This window comes from Cupressus sempervirens, chromosome 8 (assembly GCF_028749045.1).
Source record: "Cupressus sempervirens isolate cs-2001-9-10 chromosome 8, ASM2874904v1, whole genome shotgun sequence".
NCBI classification, from domain to species: Eukaryota; Viridiplantae; Streptophyta; class Pinopsida; order Cupressales; family Cupressaceae; genus Cupressus; species Cupressus sempervirens.
Genome location: NC_143125.1, coordinates 663,157,353 through 663,179,909, shown reverse-complemented (window position 1 = coordinate 663,179,909; position 22,557 = coordinate 663,157,353). Strand labels below are relative to the sequence as shown.

At 38.3% G+C, this 22,557-nt stretch overlaps 1 protein-coding gene across 1 annotated transcript in view; it reads right to left on the bottom strand.

Moving 5' to 3' along the window:
- Positions 1–2,422: 2,422 nt before the first annotated feature.
- LOC149544202 (uncharacterized) overlaps positions 2,423–22,557 on the bottom strand; it is a 141,065-nt gene continuing 120,930 nt past the window's right edge. Inside the window, exons 9-10 of the mRNA XM_089798713.1 lie at positions 22,412–22,480; positions 2,423–3,153 (exon numbers count right to left, since the gene is read on the bottom strand). Coding sequence (XP_089654839.1) covers positions 2,959–3,153; positions 22,412–22,480 — 264 coding nt within the window. The 3' untranslated portion in view covers positions 2,423–2,958. The remainder of the gene's footprint in view (positions 3,154–22,411; positions 22,481–22,557) is intronic.

Here is a 22,557-nt window from a genome sequence, read left to right as displayed (position 1 = left end):
TCTCTCCCCAAGCTTCCTTGATTATCTCCCTCTCCTATGTTGCAAGTATCTCCCACAAGATCTATGAGGTTTTAGTCAAAAAAGGTATATGAATTTCCTTCAAATCCTTGAGCGCCTTAAAGAATTGGATTCCTCCTCAGAAAGACTCTAGGGATGTCTTTTTAGAATTAGTGGTATATAATGTTGAGTTCTTGTGGACCCGCTACATATATCAAACAAGTTGCTTCTTCCACACCAAAATTGAAGAGCATGATTGTGTTCTTAAATTAGCTTTGTTTGAGCACTCCTCTTCTCACCAAAGCACCACTTTTTCTTAGAGGACACTCAAATTGTGTTCAAGGAAGCTTGAGGAGGCGATCAAAGTCAACAATATAATCCCTCCAACCTTAATCAGAATAATGGGGATGTCTAGCATTCATTTTTGTCCTCCCCACAAAATCTCTCTCGAGTCAACTCTTCTTCTTAGACCATGCTTTTTGCTCCCCCCCTTGTTTCTTCTTTAACCCCTTCTTTGCCAACCTGTTTTTTTCTCCCTTTATAAGTGGTTTGTCTCCCTTCCTTGCATCGCTCCAATTGGATGGCTACAGGTGTTGATGTTTTTGTTGTTTCTTGCATTCTTTATCATTGTCCCATTCTTCCACTCCTTGTTTCCCTTTTATTGTGACTCTTGTGCCATTCTTGTTCTTTCTTTTTTACCCTGTTCGTCTCATTTTCCCCCTTGCTCCTTGCTCTCTTTCTCTCCCTCTCGCTCCATATAGATATGTGTGTGTGAGAGCATTTACTTTGTGTATGCATGCATGGTGTGTGTGTGTGTATTTGAATATTCCTCATAACACAACAAACTATAAGGAATATTTAACTAAACAAACAAATTACCATATAGATATACATATAATTTTATTCATTGTGTATGCACTTTTGTTTTTATTTATTTTTCTTTAGTCTTATTAACTTTTGGGTGCATTTTTTTAAAATAAAATTATTTATCTTTTTTTTCCTTTGGTGCTCTTGTCATCCTTGGGCTACGTGATGTCCCCCGCCACTGACATTCCCTCCTTTCCCTCTTCTTATTATGTTTTAGGTCTGCAATCTGCATCTTTTCTTTCATTATGCTCTCTTGCATCTTGACGATGGATCATGTAATATGATTTGAAACATCGATGGTAAAAAATTGTTCTAAAAAAATACACAATTAAATCCAGAATGTCTGATGAACACACATATGGATTGTGGAAATCTGATAGCTTTGAAAAGGTAGTCATATCAAACTATTAATTGGAAAGAACAAAAAAAATACATATATATTAAACATAAGATTACAAACATCTTATCATTTCATCCAAATGCATAAAGAAAATATATATAAGGGAACTTTATTATTCACCACATGACTATATATATTAGAAATAACTGCCAAGTGAACATCGGAGTAATTAACAAGAAAGAATAAACACGGGCTACTACAGCAAAAATATCTCTTCTCTATTCAATTCCTAGAAGAAGCTCTATAGAACTTATGTTTTCTTCGTAGAATGTGAGGAACCCAATATCCTCCTAGCCAAGGACTGTAAAGAACCTGAGTCTTGATTGAACCCCTTTTTATATTCTCCTTCAATGTATTTATAACTGATTCTTAAATAAAACCATTAATAATGCAATTTTAATTGGTTAGACTTCTAATTTTCCAGAAATGGTAATCATTTCCCAACCTCAATTGTAATTTTTTTTACCTTAAAAAATGTTATTAATAATCCATACACTGAATATTGAATGAGTCTTGAAAGTGTGTTTGAAAGGTGCCCAAGGATCATATCTACTTCTATTCTAAGAACACAAATCATGCAAATTAAATATTTAGGAATCCAAGATCATATCCACCACTCTTCATAAGTGTATGCAGAATCAGTGCATACCCAAAAACTGTGTATCTGAAGTTTGCATTACCCATGTGAAGATGATTTTAATTATAACTTATGGGTGACTGCAACAAAGTCAAATTCTAGACTTCTGAGTAGCTAATCTATGTAAAATCTTCCTATATGCATCTCCTGAGTATATCCATCAATTCTGTTGTCCTTGTACAATGGTCACCTTTTTATTGTCAAAAGTTTCATCAAACACCCACAGGGTCCTATCTTTTTAAGAACAAGAATGGCTTACCCTACAATCCTTCATTTACTACTACCTTCACTCCAAGGCACCTATCTTCACCCCTTACAATAAGAGATGTTAAATTGAACAATAAATAGTCTAAAATTCAAAAGGGTGCCTCTCGGGGATGTGACTAATAATATACTATAACTCTTCCTTAAAATAAAAATAATTAATATTCAAACCTTTGAAGCAGACAGATCTTCCCACCAGAAATTTTAGAATATAAACATACAAATGGAAAGGTTTCTTAGAAGCTTGCAGCTATAAGTGCCAAAAATGGGAAGTTTTAACTTTTAACTATGGGCCAACTCAGAAATGTGATTCATAGTGATATCAACCAAATGTCTCTTTCAGACATTTACATGCTCATAGAAGTTTCACATACAATTCATCATAATAAATACTGATGTGGAAATTTGATTCGTACTGACGTCGACCAAATGCCTCTTCAAGAAATTGACATGCTCGCAGAAGTTTCATATACTATTCATCATAGTAAATACTGATGCGTTGATTTTGTTTTTTATTGCACAGTGTAGATTCTTTAACTGCTCTATGGTCTATATTGCAACTTTGTTTCAGAAAATGGTATATAGCTTTCAATCTCAAAAGCTCTGGTTTAGTACCATGTACCTCATGGCCTCTGTGAGTAAAATGATTCCTATAATTCTTTTGATATGAAAAAGAAAATGTACAATTTCAACTGTAGATTCGAAGATTATTTCATTGAGTGATTTTCTGGATTACCTTCATAATTAATAAGCTCCTTCCTTGAAGATTGGGCACTTCTAATGTTTGTAGCTCTCAAACAATTTTTGCTAGTGACTCTGCATCTCCAATGTAGCTTTGTGGAGTCAATTGTAAGAGCCTTTCTTTGATTTCTTTTGGCAACTCTAAACTTTGCAGGAACTCCTGAATGCTTTCCCTTGTAACTGCACGCCCACGAGTGAACTCCTTCAACTTTTCATACGGCTCTGGAATTCCATGCTTGCGCATTATCTAAAAATTTTAGAAGGTCCAAATACATATTAGGTATCAGAAGGGCCACATCACATGTTCTACAGTATTTAGGCACCAACTCCACATCATATGTAAGTAAAAATATAAGATCATGCCCTTGACACACAAAATGTAGTCAAGAAGATACAGGTTAAAAAGTTATAAGTGTAGACATTTATCTATCCAAGAGATTAGTAGAAGTATGATTGAAAGCAGCCTCTTCAAATATTGAAAAGAGAGTGATGATATTTTCCTCTTGTCGACAATTCAATAAGTATGTATTGTTTATCCTCTTCATCAGTCATTTGCTCAAGATTCAGAGCAATGAAATACATCAAAGATTAATGAAATGAGAACATAAACATAATGATGAGGACTAAAACAAGAGTGTGTGAAAATTTACCAATGAGCGAATTAAAAAGAATTTTCAATCATTAAACACATTTCAAATGGGATGACGACAAAACTAATGATGCCTCCATGCACAAATTTCACAATCAAATTCATCCTGCATCCTCATTGTAGATTTTAAAATGAGATACTGCATCAAGTTGTAAATTGCCTGACATAAGAACACCGTGCATAAAGGCAGAGATGTAACATAGAGATTGGGTATCCAAAAGCAAAACATAAATTTCAAAATAAGCACACATGATCTGAAGTCAAGTTACTAGCCCTAAATATTGTTTTGGGCTTCTTAGGCTATTTTATATAGCTCAAAGGTATACATTAGAGAGACTGAGAGGAAGGATACTTTTGACTTATCATAAGGTTTGTGCTTAGAGAGGATAAACTGAAACAAGTTAAATTGAACTAAGCATGCAAATAAAGAGGTTCAGTTAAAGAAAGTACCAGCGTACAATCCCAATCTTGTGACTCCCATTGGCCCTGTTTAAATAACATTTTATATCAATATTCCCTCTCTATTGTCTTATCTTAGTGATTGCTTCTGCCTCCAATTTATATTTGTGGCTAAGGGACTAAAGCCTTATTATTAGCAAGCAGATAAAGTACCTGATTGCTCTTCTTCCACATTGGAATTTCCTTAGAGTTCTACACATTTTTTATTCTAGATTTCATTTGCTATTTTCCTATAATGTTCCAACTTCCTAATCTTGTTATTTCTTTTCCAACTACTACTCCAACCTAGGAGGTAATCACATGATCTGTTGAGGAACTTATTGTATAAAATGTCAATTTCCTTGCTCCACTAGAAGGATCATTCCAATTGAATTGTCATTGATATGATGTCTTGCACATCATCTGGACAGTTTTAGTAATGTGTTCCACACCTCATGAGCACTAGAAATAAGAGCCACTCTATAGAACCCAATACCAATTGTTCCCACTGAACAAAAATCTCCATTGATAATGTTCACATTCTCTAGCTTACTCCATACTCAGAAGCTTATATTTTATCCCACTGTACTAAGACATGAACAATTACTTACACCTCTTCCAACACCAAAATTCTTCTGTTCATTCTCTGTACCCTTTACAGCTGTTCAATTATGAATGGAAATCCCAATGCTCACCTTGGATTGGCAAAAACATGTGGTTAACATGAAAATTTGATGTAAACCAAACTGCTCATACATACAAGAGAATGTAGCCATATCAATCTACCAAAACTACATATACTAGAAAGCATCTAGATAACTTGAGGCAAAAAATAATCCTAGCATTTTAAAAACAAGATACCACACAGAGACTCCAAACATAAATGCACATGTACAAGGCACACACACTAAAGCAAAGTATAGATTATATACAAGTATGTTTGGAACATAACAAACCAAGAAATAGGAAAGGCAGCCATCTGGTTTAGTTTCTTGCATGTATAGGACAAACCCACAAAAGAGTGGTGTTTGATTGAGGAGGTGGTTGAGTACAGAGCAATATCTAATAAAGCAATTAATATTAATGTTCATTCAGATATTTAGATATTAAGATATTTAATCTTTTAGGAAAGCTCTAGTCTTTTAGTTAGTTTCTCAATAATATGGAAACTTTTCGGTTGTCAACTCTTTAGAAAGTTTCCCCTTTGTGTTGGCCATGGACTAGTGTCCCTCGCGGGGTTTGCAACATGGCTTAACCGCCTCTTGTGTCTTCTATAGGTCTAGTGGTTGTATCAGGCACTAACAGGTCGATCTTTTGGTGCGAAGGCAATCTTAGCGGTTAGCAAGTGGTATCAGAGTTTGGTCACACGTTCGAATCATGCAAGTTTCATATTTAATAAGCTCCTTCCTTGAAGATTAGGTGCTTCTAATGTGTGCAACTCTCATACAACTTTTGCTAGTGACTCTGCATCTCCAATGTAGCTTTGTGGAGTCAATTGTAAGAGCCTTTCTTTGATTTCTTTTGGCAAATCTAAACTTTGCGGGAACTCCTGGATGCTTTCACTTATTACTGCACGCCCATGAGTGAACTCCTTAAATATTTCATAAGGCTCTGGAATTCTATGCTTGCGCATTATCTAAAAATTATAAAGGTCCAAATACATGTAAGGTATCAGAAGGGCCACATTACATGTTCAATACAGTATTAGGGCACCAACTCCACATCATATGTAAGTAAAATATAAGATCGTGACCTTGACACACAGAATTTAGTCAAGAAGATACAGGTTGAAAAGTTATAAGTGTAGACATTTATCTATCCAAGAGATTAGTAGAAGTATGATTGAAAGCTGCCTCTTCAAATATTGAAAAGAGAGTGATGATATTTTCCTCTTGTCAACAGTTCAATAAGTATGTATTGTTTATCCTCTTCATCAGTCATTTGCTCAAGATTCAGGGTAATGAAATACATCAAAGATTAATGAAATGAGAACATAAACATAATTACGAGGACTAAAACATGAGAGTGTGTGAAAATTTACCATTGAGAGAATTAAAAGGAATTTTCAATCATTAAACACATTTCAAATGGGAGGATGACAAAACTAATGATGCCTCCATCCACAGATTTCACGATCAAATTCTTCCTGCTTCCTCATCGTAGATTTTAAAATAAGATACTGCATCAAGTTGTAAATTGCCTGACATAAGAACATCGTGCATAAAGGCAGAGATGTAACAAAGAGATTGGGTATCCAAAAGCAGAACATAAATTTCAAAAAAAGCACACACATGATCTGAACTCGAGTTACTTGCCCTAAATATTGTTTTGGGCTTCTTAGGCTATTTTATATAGTTCAAAGGTATACATTACAGAGACTAAGAGGAAGGATACTTTTGACTTATAATCAGATTTGTGCTTAGAGAGGATAAACTGAAACAAGTTAAATTGAAACATGTATGCAACTAAAGAGGTTCAGCTAAAGAAAGTACCAGCGTACAATCCCATTCTTGTGACTCCCATTGGCCCTGTTTAAATAACATTTTATATCAATATTACCTCTCTATTGTCTTATCTTAGCGATTGCTTCTGCCTCCAATTTATATTTTTGGCTAATGGACTAAAGCCTTATTATTTGCAAGCACATAAAGTACTTGATTGCTCTTCTTCCACATTGGAATTTCCTTAAAGTTCTACACATTTTTCATTCTAGATTTCATTTGCTATTTTCCTATAATGTTCAAACTTCCTAATCTTGCTATTTCTTTTCCAACTACTACTCCAAACTAGGAAATAATCACATGATTTGTTGAGGAACTCATTGTATAAAATGTCAATTTCCTTGCTGCACTAGAAGGATCATTCCAATTGAATTGTCATTGATATGATGTCTTGCACATCATCTGAAGGACAGTTTTAGTAATGGGTCCCACACCTCATGATCACTAAAAATAAGAGCCACTCTATAGAACCCAATACAAATTGTTTCCACAGAAAAAAAATCTCCATTAATAATGTTCACATTCTCTAGCTTACTCCATACTTATAAGCTTATATTTTATCCCATTGTACTAAAACACGAACAATTACTTACACCTCTTCCAACACCAAAATTTTGCTGTTCATTCTCTCTACCCTTCTATAGCTGTTCAATTCTGAATGGAAATCCCAATGCTCGCCTTGTATTCACAAAAACATGTGGTTAACATGAAAATTTGATGTTAACCAAACTGCTCATATATACAAGAGAATGTAGCCATATCAAACTACCAAAACTACATATACCAGAAAGCATCTAGATAACTTGAGGCAAAAAAATCCTAGCATTTTAAAAACAAGATACCACACAGAGACTCCAAACATAAATGCACATGTACGAGGCATACACAGTAAAGTAAAGTAGAATGGCTTGAATAATTCTTGTATAGATTATATACAAGTATGTTTGGAACATCACAAACCAAGAAATGGAATGGCAGCCATTTGGTTTAGTTTCTTGCATATATAGAACAAACCCACAAAAGAGTGGTGTTTGATTGAGGAGGTGCTTGAGTATGAAGCAATATCTAATAAAGCAATTAATATTAATGATCATTCAGATTTTATTTTTTTTTGGTCAGTAATGAGATATTTTACTAATAAACTAAAAGATTTACATAGAGAGAGCATTATGAAAAAATAGCCATCACACAACTATCACCCTGCACTTCTACTTCATTTACAATCTTCAATTACTACACAAATATGCTACTCTTACTATCCTCAATATATGAGGTTCTTACCAGAACAAATAAGATTTATATTTTAAATTTCCTATGTGATTCGACATTGATGAACAAACTCTCATTTCATCCTGAAACAACAAAAAACTACATTGGCCCTGCTGATTTCGGAGAGTCAATTTTGTCTTAATCGTGCCCTTCTTCATCTTTCCTCGCTCTAGGATTTTCTCCTTGGCCTGTTTCTTGCCTTGCTCATTCCCTCCCAAAAATTATCCTTGCTTATCACATGCTTATCCGAGGTTGTTCATGGTTGTCAACTCTAGTTTCCAATCTTCCGTTCACTTCCACCCGCTGATTTCTTTATCCCTTGTTTTCTTTACCAGAAGCTTTACAGACTGAAAAATTCCTATCGTCCAACTTGGAAATCAGTAAGCCTATTTCCAATGAGGCAAAAAGCAAAATTTTGGTCATTTTTCCTTCCCCCTTTACACCCTCACCGAAAAGACTACCTTCACCGCCATTTGCCTTTTACAATAACTCGGAGTGCGACAACGTCATGAGTGAGAAACTTGAAAACGCTTCTTCCTACCCTCTCCTAGAAAGAGTGAATCTCCTCCACCAGCTTGAGCCATTCTACCCTCATTCTTTCCTTGTAAGCTTCCTTATTTACATTGTTTGGCCAACAAAGGAAACCAAATTTCCCTCTTTCCACGCCCTTTGCTTCATCCTCAAAACATTCACTATAATTAAAACCCATCCCCAACCATGCCCACTCTAACAGGGATTCCACACCTACAATCAAGTCTTTTGGAAACAACGATGTCATCACCCATTTGACCTCTTCTTCCAAATAGGCCAACTCCAACCCCCATGCCATAATCATTGCAGCAATATCCACATTTATTTTCTAGTGGTGGGTCGAATTTTGAGACCGCTCTCCTATCATTCCCTTCACTACCTCCATCACTTTTGGCGTCGAGCAAAGAAGCAATGGGCAAAGTCAATGGTTTTGGACAAGGCAATAAAGTGCTTTCTACTGTTAAGCTGTCTAAAATGTAAAGGTAGCCTCCATTTCTTTCACTCTATCACTATCCTTTCCAATCTCTTTCCAATCAGTTCTACACTTTCTAATTAAGATCTTTTCGACTTTCGTGATTTATAACAGAAACGCCCACCCACTTGCTCAGATCACACACTTTGATCTGACACTTCAATCTGTCATGCATCACCACTCCGTCCTTTAAAATTAAAACATCCCTTTTCATAATGAGAGCATTCATTACATATTTCCTATATCTCCTAATCATTTCACAAAGTTGACAGTTCACCTCAGCCGTCACCCTTTATTTATTTCATTATTGCATCACTTTTCTTTCTAAGATTTTTATAGTACATATTACCTTCTTTTTTAATCAACTAAACACCTCATCCCAATAGCACGCCATTCAAAACAACCCTTTCCTACCTCTAAACAATTTGCCTCCTATTTTGATAGTTGATCAGCTTCACCATTAGACTCCTTGTAAACATGACATATTTGAAGTCTTCCAAAGATTCCAGCTCCTTATTTACAGCAATCAAAATAAATTCTAAATGCCATGCAGAGATGATTTCTTCTAATTGCCTCCACCACCACCATCGAATCTCCTTCCACAATCCCTCTACCACCTCCCAATTTCTTTGCACACTGAATTCCTTATAAATTTTCCTGGAACTCCACTTCATTATTAGTCCCTTCATTATTAGTCCCATCCAATAATCGATTTGCCCCAAAGGCTAGAGTTTCTCCATTCTGATCCCGAACTATAAAGCCCGCCCTTGATTTACCAAGATTACCTATTGCAACCCCATCAAAATTTAACTTGATCCAACCCTCCTCTAGTGCTACTCACACTAGCTTTAATCTATGTTCTTCCTTAGAATTATCCATACTTAGAACTCCAGCTTGTCTAATTTTGATCCCTAGCCATTCTTTTTTAATAGTTCTATCATCTTTCGTAAAAACACATTTCCTCTAATCCTTTCTAAACACTGCAACACTTACTAGTTCTTCTATGGAATGGTCAATCCTTCTCAAGATTTTTTCCACAAGTTCCAAAATCTCTTGAAAGATTCTCCTATTTCTTTCCTTCCACACGTCACCTATTACAATAGATGGACTGATCCTCCGCACAGTTTCAAGCATATTTCTTTTTCTCATCCGTGGCCAAGATGAATCGAAATCCATTAGAGAATTTCTCCAAGGCCCTTGCTAGCCCAGCTTTACTTGCACATGTCTCCAGCATTTCTCTGCTACTTAACAATGTAACAATAAAGGATCTACAGATTCTTCCTCCCTCACACACGTCACACATTCCGACAAGCCCTGAAACCCTAATCTCTTCCTTCTTTCCCCTATCAGAATTCAACCTTGAACAGCTAACCAAGAAAAAGTCCCTACTTTAGGCAAAATCTCCTTATGCCAACAAAAATCTCCAACTTCAAAACTAACTTCCATTATGTATGATAATAAGTCAAGCCTAACCTAATAGAATACTCACCCGAAGACGATGCACACCATCTAATCTTGTCACTTCTTTCTATTAAGAAGAATTTTCTCTTAGAGAAAACATTTTTTAGATATTGTTGTTGGAGAGAGAGACCATCCACCCGCCAATCCTTCCAAACCCAAAATTTACCCAACAAACCTCCTAACTCTATCATGTAGTCTCTGACCTTACAGCCCCATTAGTCACACAAGTTATGTTTAAGGTCTTTGTCCTAACACTCCTCATCAAGAACCTTATATCCATTCCAAGAGTCCTCCCAAAAAATTGCTTGACCCCAATCTCCAACCTTCCATGAAATGTGATCTGTGATAACATGTCTACATGACATAACGAACTTCCATATAGTTGATCCTCTTAAAGGATTTTGGACTGTCAAGATCCCTTGTCTCCTCATTAGAATCCAAATATTTGGCACTTAAAATTTTAGTCCATAACTACTCTAAATTTGAAACCATTTGCCACACCAATTTTGCACCTAAAGCCACATTCATTTGATTCCAATCTCTCAGGCCTACTCCACCATACTTTTTTGGCCTACAAATCTTATCCCATCTCAGCAAAGAAATTTTATCACTTTCCCCTGTTCTACTCCAAAAAAACCTTCTCATTTGTTTTTCTACACTACTAATCACCTTCTTTGGTATATTTAGACACATAATTGAAAAAATGGGGACAACAGATACCACTGATTTTAAAATCAAAATCCTTCTTGCCAACTCTTCTCTACTAGACACTCCCACACCTCACCTTTATTTCTTCCTTGAAACAACGGAATCCCTAGATATCTACTGGGGAGTAAACCATGTTTGATGTTTAGAATTTTGCTAATAGTCAGCTTTTTACTAACAAGGGTGTTAAAAAAAAAAATCTCTGATTTTAGCCAATTAATCTTTTGTCCTGAAACTTTCCCATAAAGCTCTAATATCTTCTTCTTCATTCTAGCTTCTCTCTCTGAAGCATCCCCAACAAGGAATGTATCATCTACAAACTGAAGATGTGACATAGCCTCTACTCCATTAGCGACCTTTACACCTTTCCAGTGACATTCATCTCTTTTAACCTTGATCAGCCTTCCCAACACTTCAGCTAAAATCATAAAAAGAAAGGGGGATAATGGATCCCCTTGTCTAATGCCTTTCTTCATTTCAAAAAAACCTTGTGGACTTCCATTAACAATAACAAAGAACCTTGTAGAACCAATACACCCATTTACCCAACTATTTCATCTTGTGGTGAACCCAAATTTAGCCAACACTTTCAACAGAAAATCCCTTTTAACTTCATCATAAGCTCTCCTAATGTCTAACTTTACCATCATTTTACTATGTTTTTTGACTCTAATTGAGTGAATCATTTCGTGAGCTATTATAACACCTTCAAAAATGGATCTACCTAGAGCAAACCCGCTTTGTTCCTTAGAAATCACAACAGTTAACACCTTCTTAAGTCTATTTGCTATAACCTTTGAAATAATTTTCTAAAGAGTATCGCATAATGAGATAGGCCGAAACTCCTCAAAAGTACTGCATGCATCCTTTTTTGGCACCAGTGTTTTGAGGGCGTTATTCAAGTCTTTCAAAACAAACCCCCCTTGTCTAGATTCCTCGACAACTTCCCAAACTTCATGCCCCAAACAATCTCAAAAAAACCTTAAAAACCTTCCTGTAAAACCATCGAGCCCCGAACTTTTATCCTTTCCTAAACCCCAAAAAGCACATTTAACTTCTTCCTTTGTCACTTTTGCAAACAGCATCCTACTCTATTCTTCTGTTACACAATTTGCAATGCATTCTAACACTTCATCCTCTGCTACACCCTCAGCTTTATCCTACCTACCTCTATTTTGAAAAAAGGAGAGAGCCTCCTTTACCCAAGCGCTGAAACTCGGCAATGTAAGCATCCACAGAACCTGACTGTTTTAACTGTGCTAGCTCCTTGAAATGTAACTCGGGATCCTTAGTGTCAAATCTCCCAATCAATGTTTCGGTGAATTCCTCATAGGATGTAATCTGATTATGCCCCAAAGTCACCATGCCATGATGCCACCATTCATGTGCAACGCCATCCAAGTGCATAGCCGCATACTTGATAGCCTCCTCCTCAGGCATAGGATTTAGCTGCAAGTATGTATCTACCTTCTGCACCCAAGCTCGTGCAGTCATCTTCCCTGAAGCATCATAATAAGGTAAAGAAAGTTTTCCAACTTTCTTCCTCAGCTCAAAGTTTTGATTCCTCCCCCCCTTTGGGTCCTTCACCAACACTCCTTTTGGATTTTTGATAGAGAAAAACCTATTATGAGCTCTTCTATCTTTTACTGAATCATGGAAGAACATAGTGTTTCTATCACCTTCATTCAGCCATGTCTCTAGATTTTTGTCTCCAAAACACCTCCTCTCTTGACAAGATCTCATATTCCTTTTTTAGCTTTTTATCTTCCATAATGTCCTCCCCAATACCCTGCAAAATCACTCTGTCATTTAGTTCCTTTAAAGAGACTTCCAACTCCACTTTCTTCCTAAAAATGTTTTGGAAGGATTCCCTATTCCACACCTTCAACTTCTCCTTTATGAATTGTAATTTTTTAAAAACAATAAAGGCCTTATTTCTTGAGAAAAAAGGGGCACCAGTGCTCTACCAGATCTTTTAAACCATCTGCTTGTAGCCACATTGCTTCAAATTTGAAAGGGTATCGATTCGGTGAGGATTCTTCCTATATTCTAAGCCCAATTGGGAAGTGGTCTGAACCATGTATAGGCAAAATTGCAGCTTCTACCATCCATTCCACCTAAGTCCAATCACCCCCCATTAGAAATCTATCTAGTTTTTCAGCGATATTTACAAACTCTAGCCTCCTATTAGTCCGTGTAAACTCGCCTTGCTTAAAGAGGATATCCACTAGACCATTTTTTGTCACAAAGGCTAAGAAATCTTCTTAATTTGTCGTTCTCCAGCCTCTTTCTCATTTCTTTTACCCTGGATAGACAATAACATTGAAATCACCTCCTAACATTGTTATCTCATCTTGAAGGGCCTCCATTACATCTGTTAAAGATTTCTACAGTTCTCTTTTGTCCCTACTCTACACAAGACCATAAACATTTACCACATTAAATTCCACTCCAAGTTGTTTTGACCTTAGCTTTAACCATTGCCAATTGCTCTCCTGTTGCATCACAACCGCATTGACCAAGTCCTCCTTCCATAACACACTTACACCCCCCGAAGCTCCTACAACCACAACCCATTCACTTCTCCATTTTCCAAATTTTGTTTTTACTCCTACAACATCTCCCCTTTTAATCTTTGTTTCCTGCAAGAAGACAACATCCGGTCTCGCTTCATGAAGGCCTCTGTTGATCAAACAGACTTTGTCAAGGGCATTGCAGCCCCTAACATTCCAAGAGAGGATCTTCATCCTCTTCGGGAGGGGCTCTTCCCCCTTCCCTCTTTCAGTTTACTTTGGCCTCTTGCACTTCCAGCTATCCGGATTAAAGCATTTGTAGTCCAATGTCCTCTTTTTTGACATTCCTCAACCTGAATTTTATGATTCTTTGTTCAGTTTTAGCTAGAGTTCTCTTTTCTTTTAAAGCAATTTCATCACCCAAACCTAAGAAGTCCTCATCCCTTAGTTGTCCATCCTCCTTATCCAAATCTTCCTCATCCGAACTCTCTTCCGTGCTAGAATCTTTAGCAAAACATCCCTTCAAGTTTCTTATAGGGGAAATCTCTATTGTTTACCGCATAGATTAATGCACACAGACAATGAACAAGAACAACAGCAGTACTCCTTTTATTATTTGTGTATGCCAAGATATTACATTATGTTTGATAAGATGGTTTACAATGATCCCAGACGAGGTATAAATACTTCATGTCGAACCTTCCCGAAGGGGTTTGTCGGCTACATAACAATACTAATCTATCCGTTGGCAACAAATCTTTACCGATGACATGAACCCGTCGGCTACAAAATCTTTACCGACGACAACACCCTGTCGGCTACACAATCTTCTGCTTGTCTGTTGTTGTGCCTCTTTCATCTATTCTACCTCTCTAATATGTAGGGTTCCTGTCGCTATTGCCTTCCCGTGAAGAATATGTTTAAAAAAAAATATTCCCCCGCTGCTTGCTTCTGACCCGACGGCTCCAAGAACCTCCACGGAAGAGGAAAGTAATGACGCTGAGAAGAGGAAATAAGAGAATCCGCAGATGCAAAGAAAAGAAGCCGCGGGCAACAAGGTCTGCCAACCCGCATAAACAATACCATCCATCCGCGGATGAAATTGCAACTCAAGGAAGAAGATAACTCGTGGGAGAACAAAACCATCCGCAGAGGAACAAGGGCATCCGCAGGAGAACATAACGTGGAGAATGAACTAGGCCGCGGAGAACATAACACCCACGGATAAACTTCAAACTGCGGCCAAAAAATCACCCATGGGAGAGAGCATAGTCCGCAGAGGAACAAAAAAGACCCGCAGAAGGAGAGAAAAGCCATGGATAAACAAAACATCTGTGGGGACAATTTAGCCATCAAGGTAAGACCATGTTGCCCGCGGGAAAGTCATCCGACCTTGCCTGCGGCAAGCCTCCATGCTAAGTCAAAAATTATTATTTTTTTCTTCTTTTCAAAACTTTTTACTTTCTTTTTTTTCTTTCTTTTTTTTTAAACAAAAAAAGTACAACTCAACTTTTCCTCTAGACTTCGCCATACTGCAATGACAAGGGAGACATTCAGACTTGGCCATTCTGCGAAGACGACGGAATCTTCCTGGCATAGTACATCTTCAGCTTCGACCCGTTGACTGCCTGAGATACTTCTTGTCTGTCTAAAGTCCCCAATTTTATTGCTCCATTGTCACCTACCTCCCGGATTTGGTATGGCCCAACCCATCTAACTTTGAATTTGCCTGGTTTGACTTCATTCCTTCCATCATACTTCAACACCCACTGACCTGGTTGGAACCTGTTCAATTTCAAATGTTTATCATGTCACGCTTTGCGCTTGTTTTGTTTCATCTCCGTGGCCTTTTGTGCCTATCAATCGTCGAGGTTTATTTAGGTTACACGATCTCTCCCTTAGGTTTTCCATATCACCCAAATTGTTCTTGACACTCGGTACCATGAATTCTGTCAGCTGGCACTCCTTGCCGTCAACAACAGCTTTTATTAAATCCTTCCTCTTTGTTTCCTGTGTAGATCGTGCGATGTGTTTTCCTTGCTACTAGCACCTATCTGCTATATCTGTGGTTCAATGTAACAATTCCTTCCTATGCAGTCGTATGGTGGAATCTTTCCTTTTTCTGGGTTCGTACTGTATGTTCTTCCCTCCAGCTTCAATCGTAACCGCCTTTCCTTCTTCTGCTTTTGTATTCCTTCAGACATTCATTCCCCTCTTCTTTCTTTCCTTCATTGGCCCTTAACATATTACAGCTCAAAAAGAGTTCATAGTCCTCTATCTGCCAGTGGTAAGGACCGTTGACAGAATCCAAATCGTCATCTATTGATCCTCCTTCCAACTGCAAGACTCCCTCCTGAACTGGTTCCATACGCTGCCTCCCTTAATCTTCTTCTTCAGAATCTGAGGACAAAGTTTCTTCCCCCACCATCTGGGTGTGCAAATCAATTGTCGTCGGTAGAAATTGTGTATCGGCCGACGGGTCCCTTCGGAAAGGAAATTGTGTATCAGCCGACGGATCCCTTTGGAAAGGTTTTTTATGTAACGACATGTATGTGGCCGACGGACTCCTTCGAGAAAGTTCTTCGGAAAGTATTTATAACCCCTTCGGGAAGCATTGTATTCATCATATCATATCATGGAAGCATAATGTACTGTTGGTATATGCGAATAATAATAAGAGTTCTGCTATTTGTTGTTCGGTGTTCATGTCTATTTCCTGTGTGCGTTGCTTAATTAACCTATGCGGTAAACATCAATGACAAATTTCCACCCTTTGCTTTCAAGTGATAAAGTATTTTTTTTCCAATCATGTTCAACTCTGGCTTGAATAAACCATCCACGGTGCAGAATGGCATCGTATCCTTTTCTCTTCAGTGGGATCACAACAAAGTCAAGTAGGAACAGCTGTGTGCCAATTGTCACCGGTTGTGCCATCAAGACGCTGAGAGGTTTAATGCCGTATTGGTCCGCTGTCAACAATTGGAATGTAGGTGGCTACAACGTCAGCTGTCCCAACCTCTTCCAAGTATCCTCAGGTAAGACATTCACGCCGGACCCTTCGTCGACAATTGTGTCCGTCAGCATACTTCTGAGAATCCCCATCTTGACGACCATTGGATGTCATCCGAATGTGAGGGCTAACAACATTGGGTCTTCTCCACCGGTGGCAATTTCCTTCCCTCTTCCTAGTTCTCCTGGTAATTTGGCAGTTGATGCGATATTTGTGAATGCCGATCGGAGCTGAGGCATTGTGAGCAACAGATTGCTTATTTTGACGGGTACCTCAGTTTGTAGTACTTGTCGTACGATGTTCTATTCCGCGCAGTTCCTTGCTAAGGTGCTGGTGGTGTCCTTAAACTAAGATGTCTCCGCTTGTGTTGCTTTCTCAATTTCCTTCCTTACTTCCTCCAGCCTCTTCTTTTCTTCTGTTCGGTTAGGGTATAGTTTTGCTTGTTTCCACATGATTGCCAGCACCTCCTCTTCATCCGTCCCGACGATGATCAGATTCACTCCAGACTTCAGGCACTTGGCATCTTCATGATCATTGAGTCCGCACCATCTGCATAATAATTTTGGTGTTCGTTGTTGTACAATCCCGAGCAAACTGGCCCCACAAATTGCATACACGACATTGAACCATCGGTCAGCCGTTTGCATCGTACTGAATTCGACTTCGGCTGCCATTGTTATTGTTATTGTTTGCATTGTTGTTGTTTTGCCCTCTACTATTATTTTTGTACCCACTCGAAATGGCACCATCAATGTTTGTGTTTCCGTTCCCTCCTAACATGGAAGTTGCCTGTGTAAGAAGCACCTGTTGAAGTCCTCTGGTTTTCAGATTGAAGGGGGCATTCTTTTATGGAATGCCCCATGAACTGGCATATCTCGCAAAACTGGTTCTTTGGACAGGATCCCTTTGTGTGACCTTCCGCCGTACATTCTGTGCACCATAGTTCGCTTCCCTTTGTTTCCTTTTGCATGTTTTTATATTCCTTCATCATACGAATCATGTCCTTCTGTAGGCGTGAACCTTCTTGCTACTATTTTCATCATCACTGCTATCCTCTCCTGAGGACGCGTCGTCATCTAAGTCAGAGGAACTATTCTTTGTCTTCTTTTTCGTCCTCTACTCGCTTTCCAAGTTCATTGCTTTGTTGTATGCTTCTGTGTATGACGACGGCGACACAATTTTCATTTTCTTCCGCAACTTCGGTCGTAGGCCTTCCATGAACCATCTTTTCTCAAGTTCGTCCACCGGCTTATTTTCCATTTTACTTATCAAGTCTTTTAATTTCCTGGCGTAGACGTGGACAATTTCATTCTTCCCCTGCTTAGTATTGAATATCTCTACTACAATTTCATTATCATCGCGTAATAGTTGAAATTCCGCGATAAACTCCTTTTTAATGTTGTCCCAACTATTTAGCTTCTGCGGATCTGTATCAGTAAACCAATCAATTGCGACACCCCATAGGGTTGCTAGAAATTGCCTCACCCATTCGTTTGCATCCATTATGCCATTTGCCCTCTAGATCATTTCACATGTTTTACAATGTCAGAGGGGATTGGTTGTACCATCGCCATCAAACTTCAGCAGCTTTTCTTTTGGTCCCGCCATCAAACTTCAGCAGCTTTTCTTTTGGTCCCGCCATCACTACTAGATTTTGTGCACGGGCGTTGTTCGGTCCTGCAACACTGGCAGTGTTCACTTTCCCACCGTGGCTTTGCACTCCCACACTGGCAGTCTGTTCTCCCACACCGGCGGTCTGCACTCCCACACCAACGGTCTATTCTCCCACACTAGCAATCTGCACTCCCACACCGGCGGTATGCACTCCCACACTAGCGGTCTCAACAACTGCGAACTTTGGTGAAGAAGGATTTTTTGAAGTTGTCCCTTCCAGAAGTGTATCCCGAACAAAGAGTTCACTCCACACTCTTGCTCCCTCGGCACTCCAAGCCGTGCAAGTCGATTCTCTTCCATCTGGATTCTCTTCCCTCGGCGAATACAAATTCAAAAACTCCTCCCTTGCTTCTTCCACCAACTCCACCCACTGTCGAGTCTCCTCTAACAATTCCTTCGCGCTTCTGTGTTCGTCGGCAATCTTCTGGAACCTCCTCCTACTTTCGGCTTGCTATGCCAGAATTACATTTTCTTGCGCAATATGGATTCCATCTTTTCCCTTGACCTTATTTCGATCCTTGTTAAGCTGATTTGGCATTAATCTTCATTCCTCCCACCTTCCAAGTTCATAGGGCAACGGCGCCAAATGTTTACCGCATAGATTAATTGATTAATGCACACAAACAATGAACAAGAACAACAACAGTACTGCTTTTATTATTCGCGTATGCCAAGACATTACATTATGCTTGATAAGATGGTTTACAATGATCCCAGACGGGGTATAAATACTTCACACCGAACCTTCCCGAAGGGGTTCGTCGGCTACATAACAATACTAATCTATCCATCGGCTACAAATCTTTACCGACGACATGAACCCGTCGGCTACAAAATCTTTACCGATGACAACACCCTGTCGGCTACACAATAATTACCGATGACAACACCCTGTCGGCTACACAATCTTTACAGACAACATCTATATCTTTAAAAACTTATCCATCACATCCTGCTCCCTCTTCTAGGAACACCCTATTGTCTTCTCCCTCAAAACAAGACACAAATCCTCCTTCATTACACCCCCCTTTTTCACTTATACATTCCTCAATCCCTTGGCTCTGGTCTACCTCCCTTATCAACACTTGAGGATTGATCTCACCTTGTGAAGAGCTTTCTTCATAAAATCTTTCCCCAACTGTCCACAAACCTTTCAATCCTTTCCTGTCCCTTTCTACTTCTGATATTTGAGCCTCTCTTTCAACCTCCATATGATCCTTCAGACTATCTTTCTCCTTTAGAGTTTTCCTCTCTTCTAGACTATCCTCCCTTTCAATCATAACTTCCCAACCCCTCACACACTCACTCTCTTGCAAATTATTTTCTCTTGCTTTCAAAATCAAAACACTTTTTAGATCTATCACAGTATCTATAGAGTCTTTCTCCTTTATCTTTTGCATCACCTTCCATACCTCTGACATCTCCATCACCCTATTCAATAGACTTTCCTCTTCATTCCCTTTTAGGTGCCCCTCTTGCCCACAGTTTTCAAATTCATGGTCTTCACTAAGGCAATGCTCACACACCATTAAACCTTCCTCTATTGACAGAGGTTGTCTCCACACCCCCATATCTGAATAGAGCTCAATCATTTCTCATAAAGGGTGACAATCATTCCATATAATACAGATCCTGGGGAACATTTGAAAGGTTACCTTATCCACCATTTCCACTACTTTCACAAAAGCTCCCAACTTATTTCCTATCAGCTGATAAAAGTAATCATTCCAGTATTCCTGTGGGAGGTTTCGTAGACCCACCCAAACAGGAAAATGTTTAATGATCTCCTTTGTTGGGTCAAAGTTTGGAACCCATGCTTTCATATAGAAACCAAAGCCTTCCATAAAATATGGTCCTTCATTCAAAATCCAATCGCTATCCTAGGCAATGTCCACCGTTACCATGCAGAAACCATTTTCCAAAATTTTAAAATATTTTACCCACCCCCACTTTTCAGCACACCATTTTTTTAGCTTTTGTATTGCAAGCCATGCCCCCCCTCCCCCTGCCCACCCACTTTAGAAAGAAAGCATTACTCTCCAAAAAACTTACCTTCTCCTTCCAAGAGCTTTGTTGTATTATAACCTTATCCACTGTGCATCTTTCCTACTGCGGATCCTCAATCCTTTGTTTTTCCTGGTTTTCCAATGCTTGTGGTTTCTGCATGCATTGAGCAATCTTGCTAAAATCGACCTTTCCCCCCGAGTTATAAGAGGTAAAAATCTGCATTGGGTGACCACTGTTACCAAAGTTTTTTATCCTCCCAGTCCCATCTTTCCCCCCACATTCATCAACTTTACCAACTTTTCTCCAATAAGTCCTGTGCTAGCTCTGTCTACCACCCATCTGCCATCTGCCATTCCTATGACCCCAGTAGGTCAAACCCTCATGCCTTTGGAAGGGTTCAGATCTACCTTGCTACAAATTCTTCCTTCCATAATCTCTAAAACCTCCATCCTTCCAGCCGTTAAACTCTAAGCCCCATTGTTCCTGCATCTTGCTCCCCCCTTTTTTTCCTAAGATTTTTTATTATTCGTTCACCATGAAAACTTTTCAGTTGTCAACTCTTTAGAATGTTTCCCCTTTGCGTTGGCCATGGACCAGCGTCCCTCACGGGGTTCGCAACATGGCTTAACCACCTCCTATGTCTTCTATAGGTCTAGCAGTTGTATTGAGCACTAACATGTCGATCTTTTGGTGTAATGGCAATCTTAGCGGTTAGCAAGTGGTATCAAAGTTTGGTCACATGTTCGAATCCACGCAAGTTGTAGTGAGTGACACTAGGAGAGGTATTGTTGGCAATGGACCAGCATCCCTTGCAGAGTCTACGACATGGCTTAGCCACCTCCTATGTCTTCTATAAGTCTAGTGGTTGTATCAGGGCATTAACAGGTCGATCTTTTGGTGCAACAAAAACACTAGTAGTTAACACTCGTTCTCAATTATTCTCTGTATAAGGAGACTTCATCTCCATATTGTAATCAATCTTTATGAATAATACATTGTTCATAATAATATAAACCTTAAAATACTGGTTGTTTGAGAAAATGGCTTAGTGTCAAAAGATAACACAATTGTCTCCATCTGCATACGAAGTAAACTTATATATTGTCCACCATGCTGCATAAGTCAATTAACACTCAGAATGCGGACATTTACAGTAAACAGACAACTGAAGATTGCTTTGGAAATATTATCACTGTTTAGGCAATAGGGAAAATTCCATACCTTTCAAATCTGTAGAGCTACGAAATGGATATAATGCTAAAAGGAAATAAAAAGTAGGAGAATAATACTCCTAAAGTCAGTTGTCTTTTCTTGCTTTTTGAGACAATTACATTTATAAATAGTAATGAAGAACTTACGATAACATTAAATAGCTTATAAGATTGTACGGTTCTTGGATTCTCTTATGGTGCATGTCAAAATTACTAAAAACAATTGTATTTGTCCCATTGAGCATCAGTAAACTCTCCTGCTTAATCTGGGTTGAAAATTAAGACACATCTCAAACATTTGAATGTATTGTTGAAATGAAGGCATATCCAAATTTTTAAAAAGTCCAAGTAAAATTTGCTTTTCCTGTCTAGTAAGTGTCACTTTTTAGAAAATCATTTCAACTTCAAACAGAAATCCGTAAAAAAAAAAAAACCAAAACTGGTTGGCCTATTGGCAGGCTTACAATAAATCCAACATGGAGGGACCAAGTTAAGTATCATAGGTGGGGAAAACCAAGCCACCCATGATCTGCATATATAGAGGCATTGAATCATGCAGGTGTTTAGTGCCAGCTCTTTCTGTTTTGTTCCTTAAATAAAACCTAGTCATAAATTTTTAAAGCTACTTGTGCCCAGCACAGCCAATATAAAAACAGAATCGCCTACTGGAAGAGAACCTGAATTCTTCAATGATCTAATGTTTGAGAGCTATTCAAATTTAATGATTTGAAATTGCTCTATGTAGGATGCCAGTTTGTTCTTGCCCCAGCTAAAACAAACCAGGACATGATAATTATATAATTATGAGGCTGCATAAACTATTTTGATATAAGGGTAACTATGTTCCAATAATAAGATTATGCACAACTTTAAAACTAAGATCAAAGGGCAAACAATTTAGGTGAATCCCACAGAAATCTGAAGTTGTGTCTTGATCTGCTGGATGATGTCCAAAATATCATTTTCAAAAAAACAATTAACATATTGTTTCAAATAAATATAAATATTGAAAAGTTATTTAAAAATAAAAGCAATATGCAGATAAAATAGTGCAAAAAACTCACAGTTTGAATAGGCTCTGCAAGAACCTCCCAAGCTTGATCTAAATCTCTATTTATACTCAGTTCATTAACCTGCAATTATGCATCAGATGACAAAGATGAAATTCTAATTGAATTAAAAAACATCAAAGACAGTAGAAACACCAAAA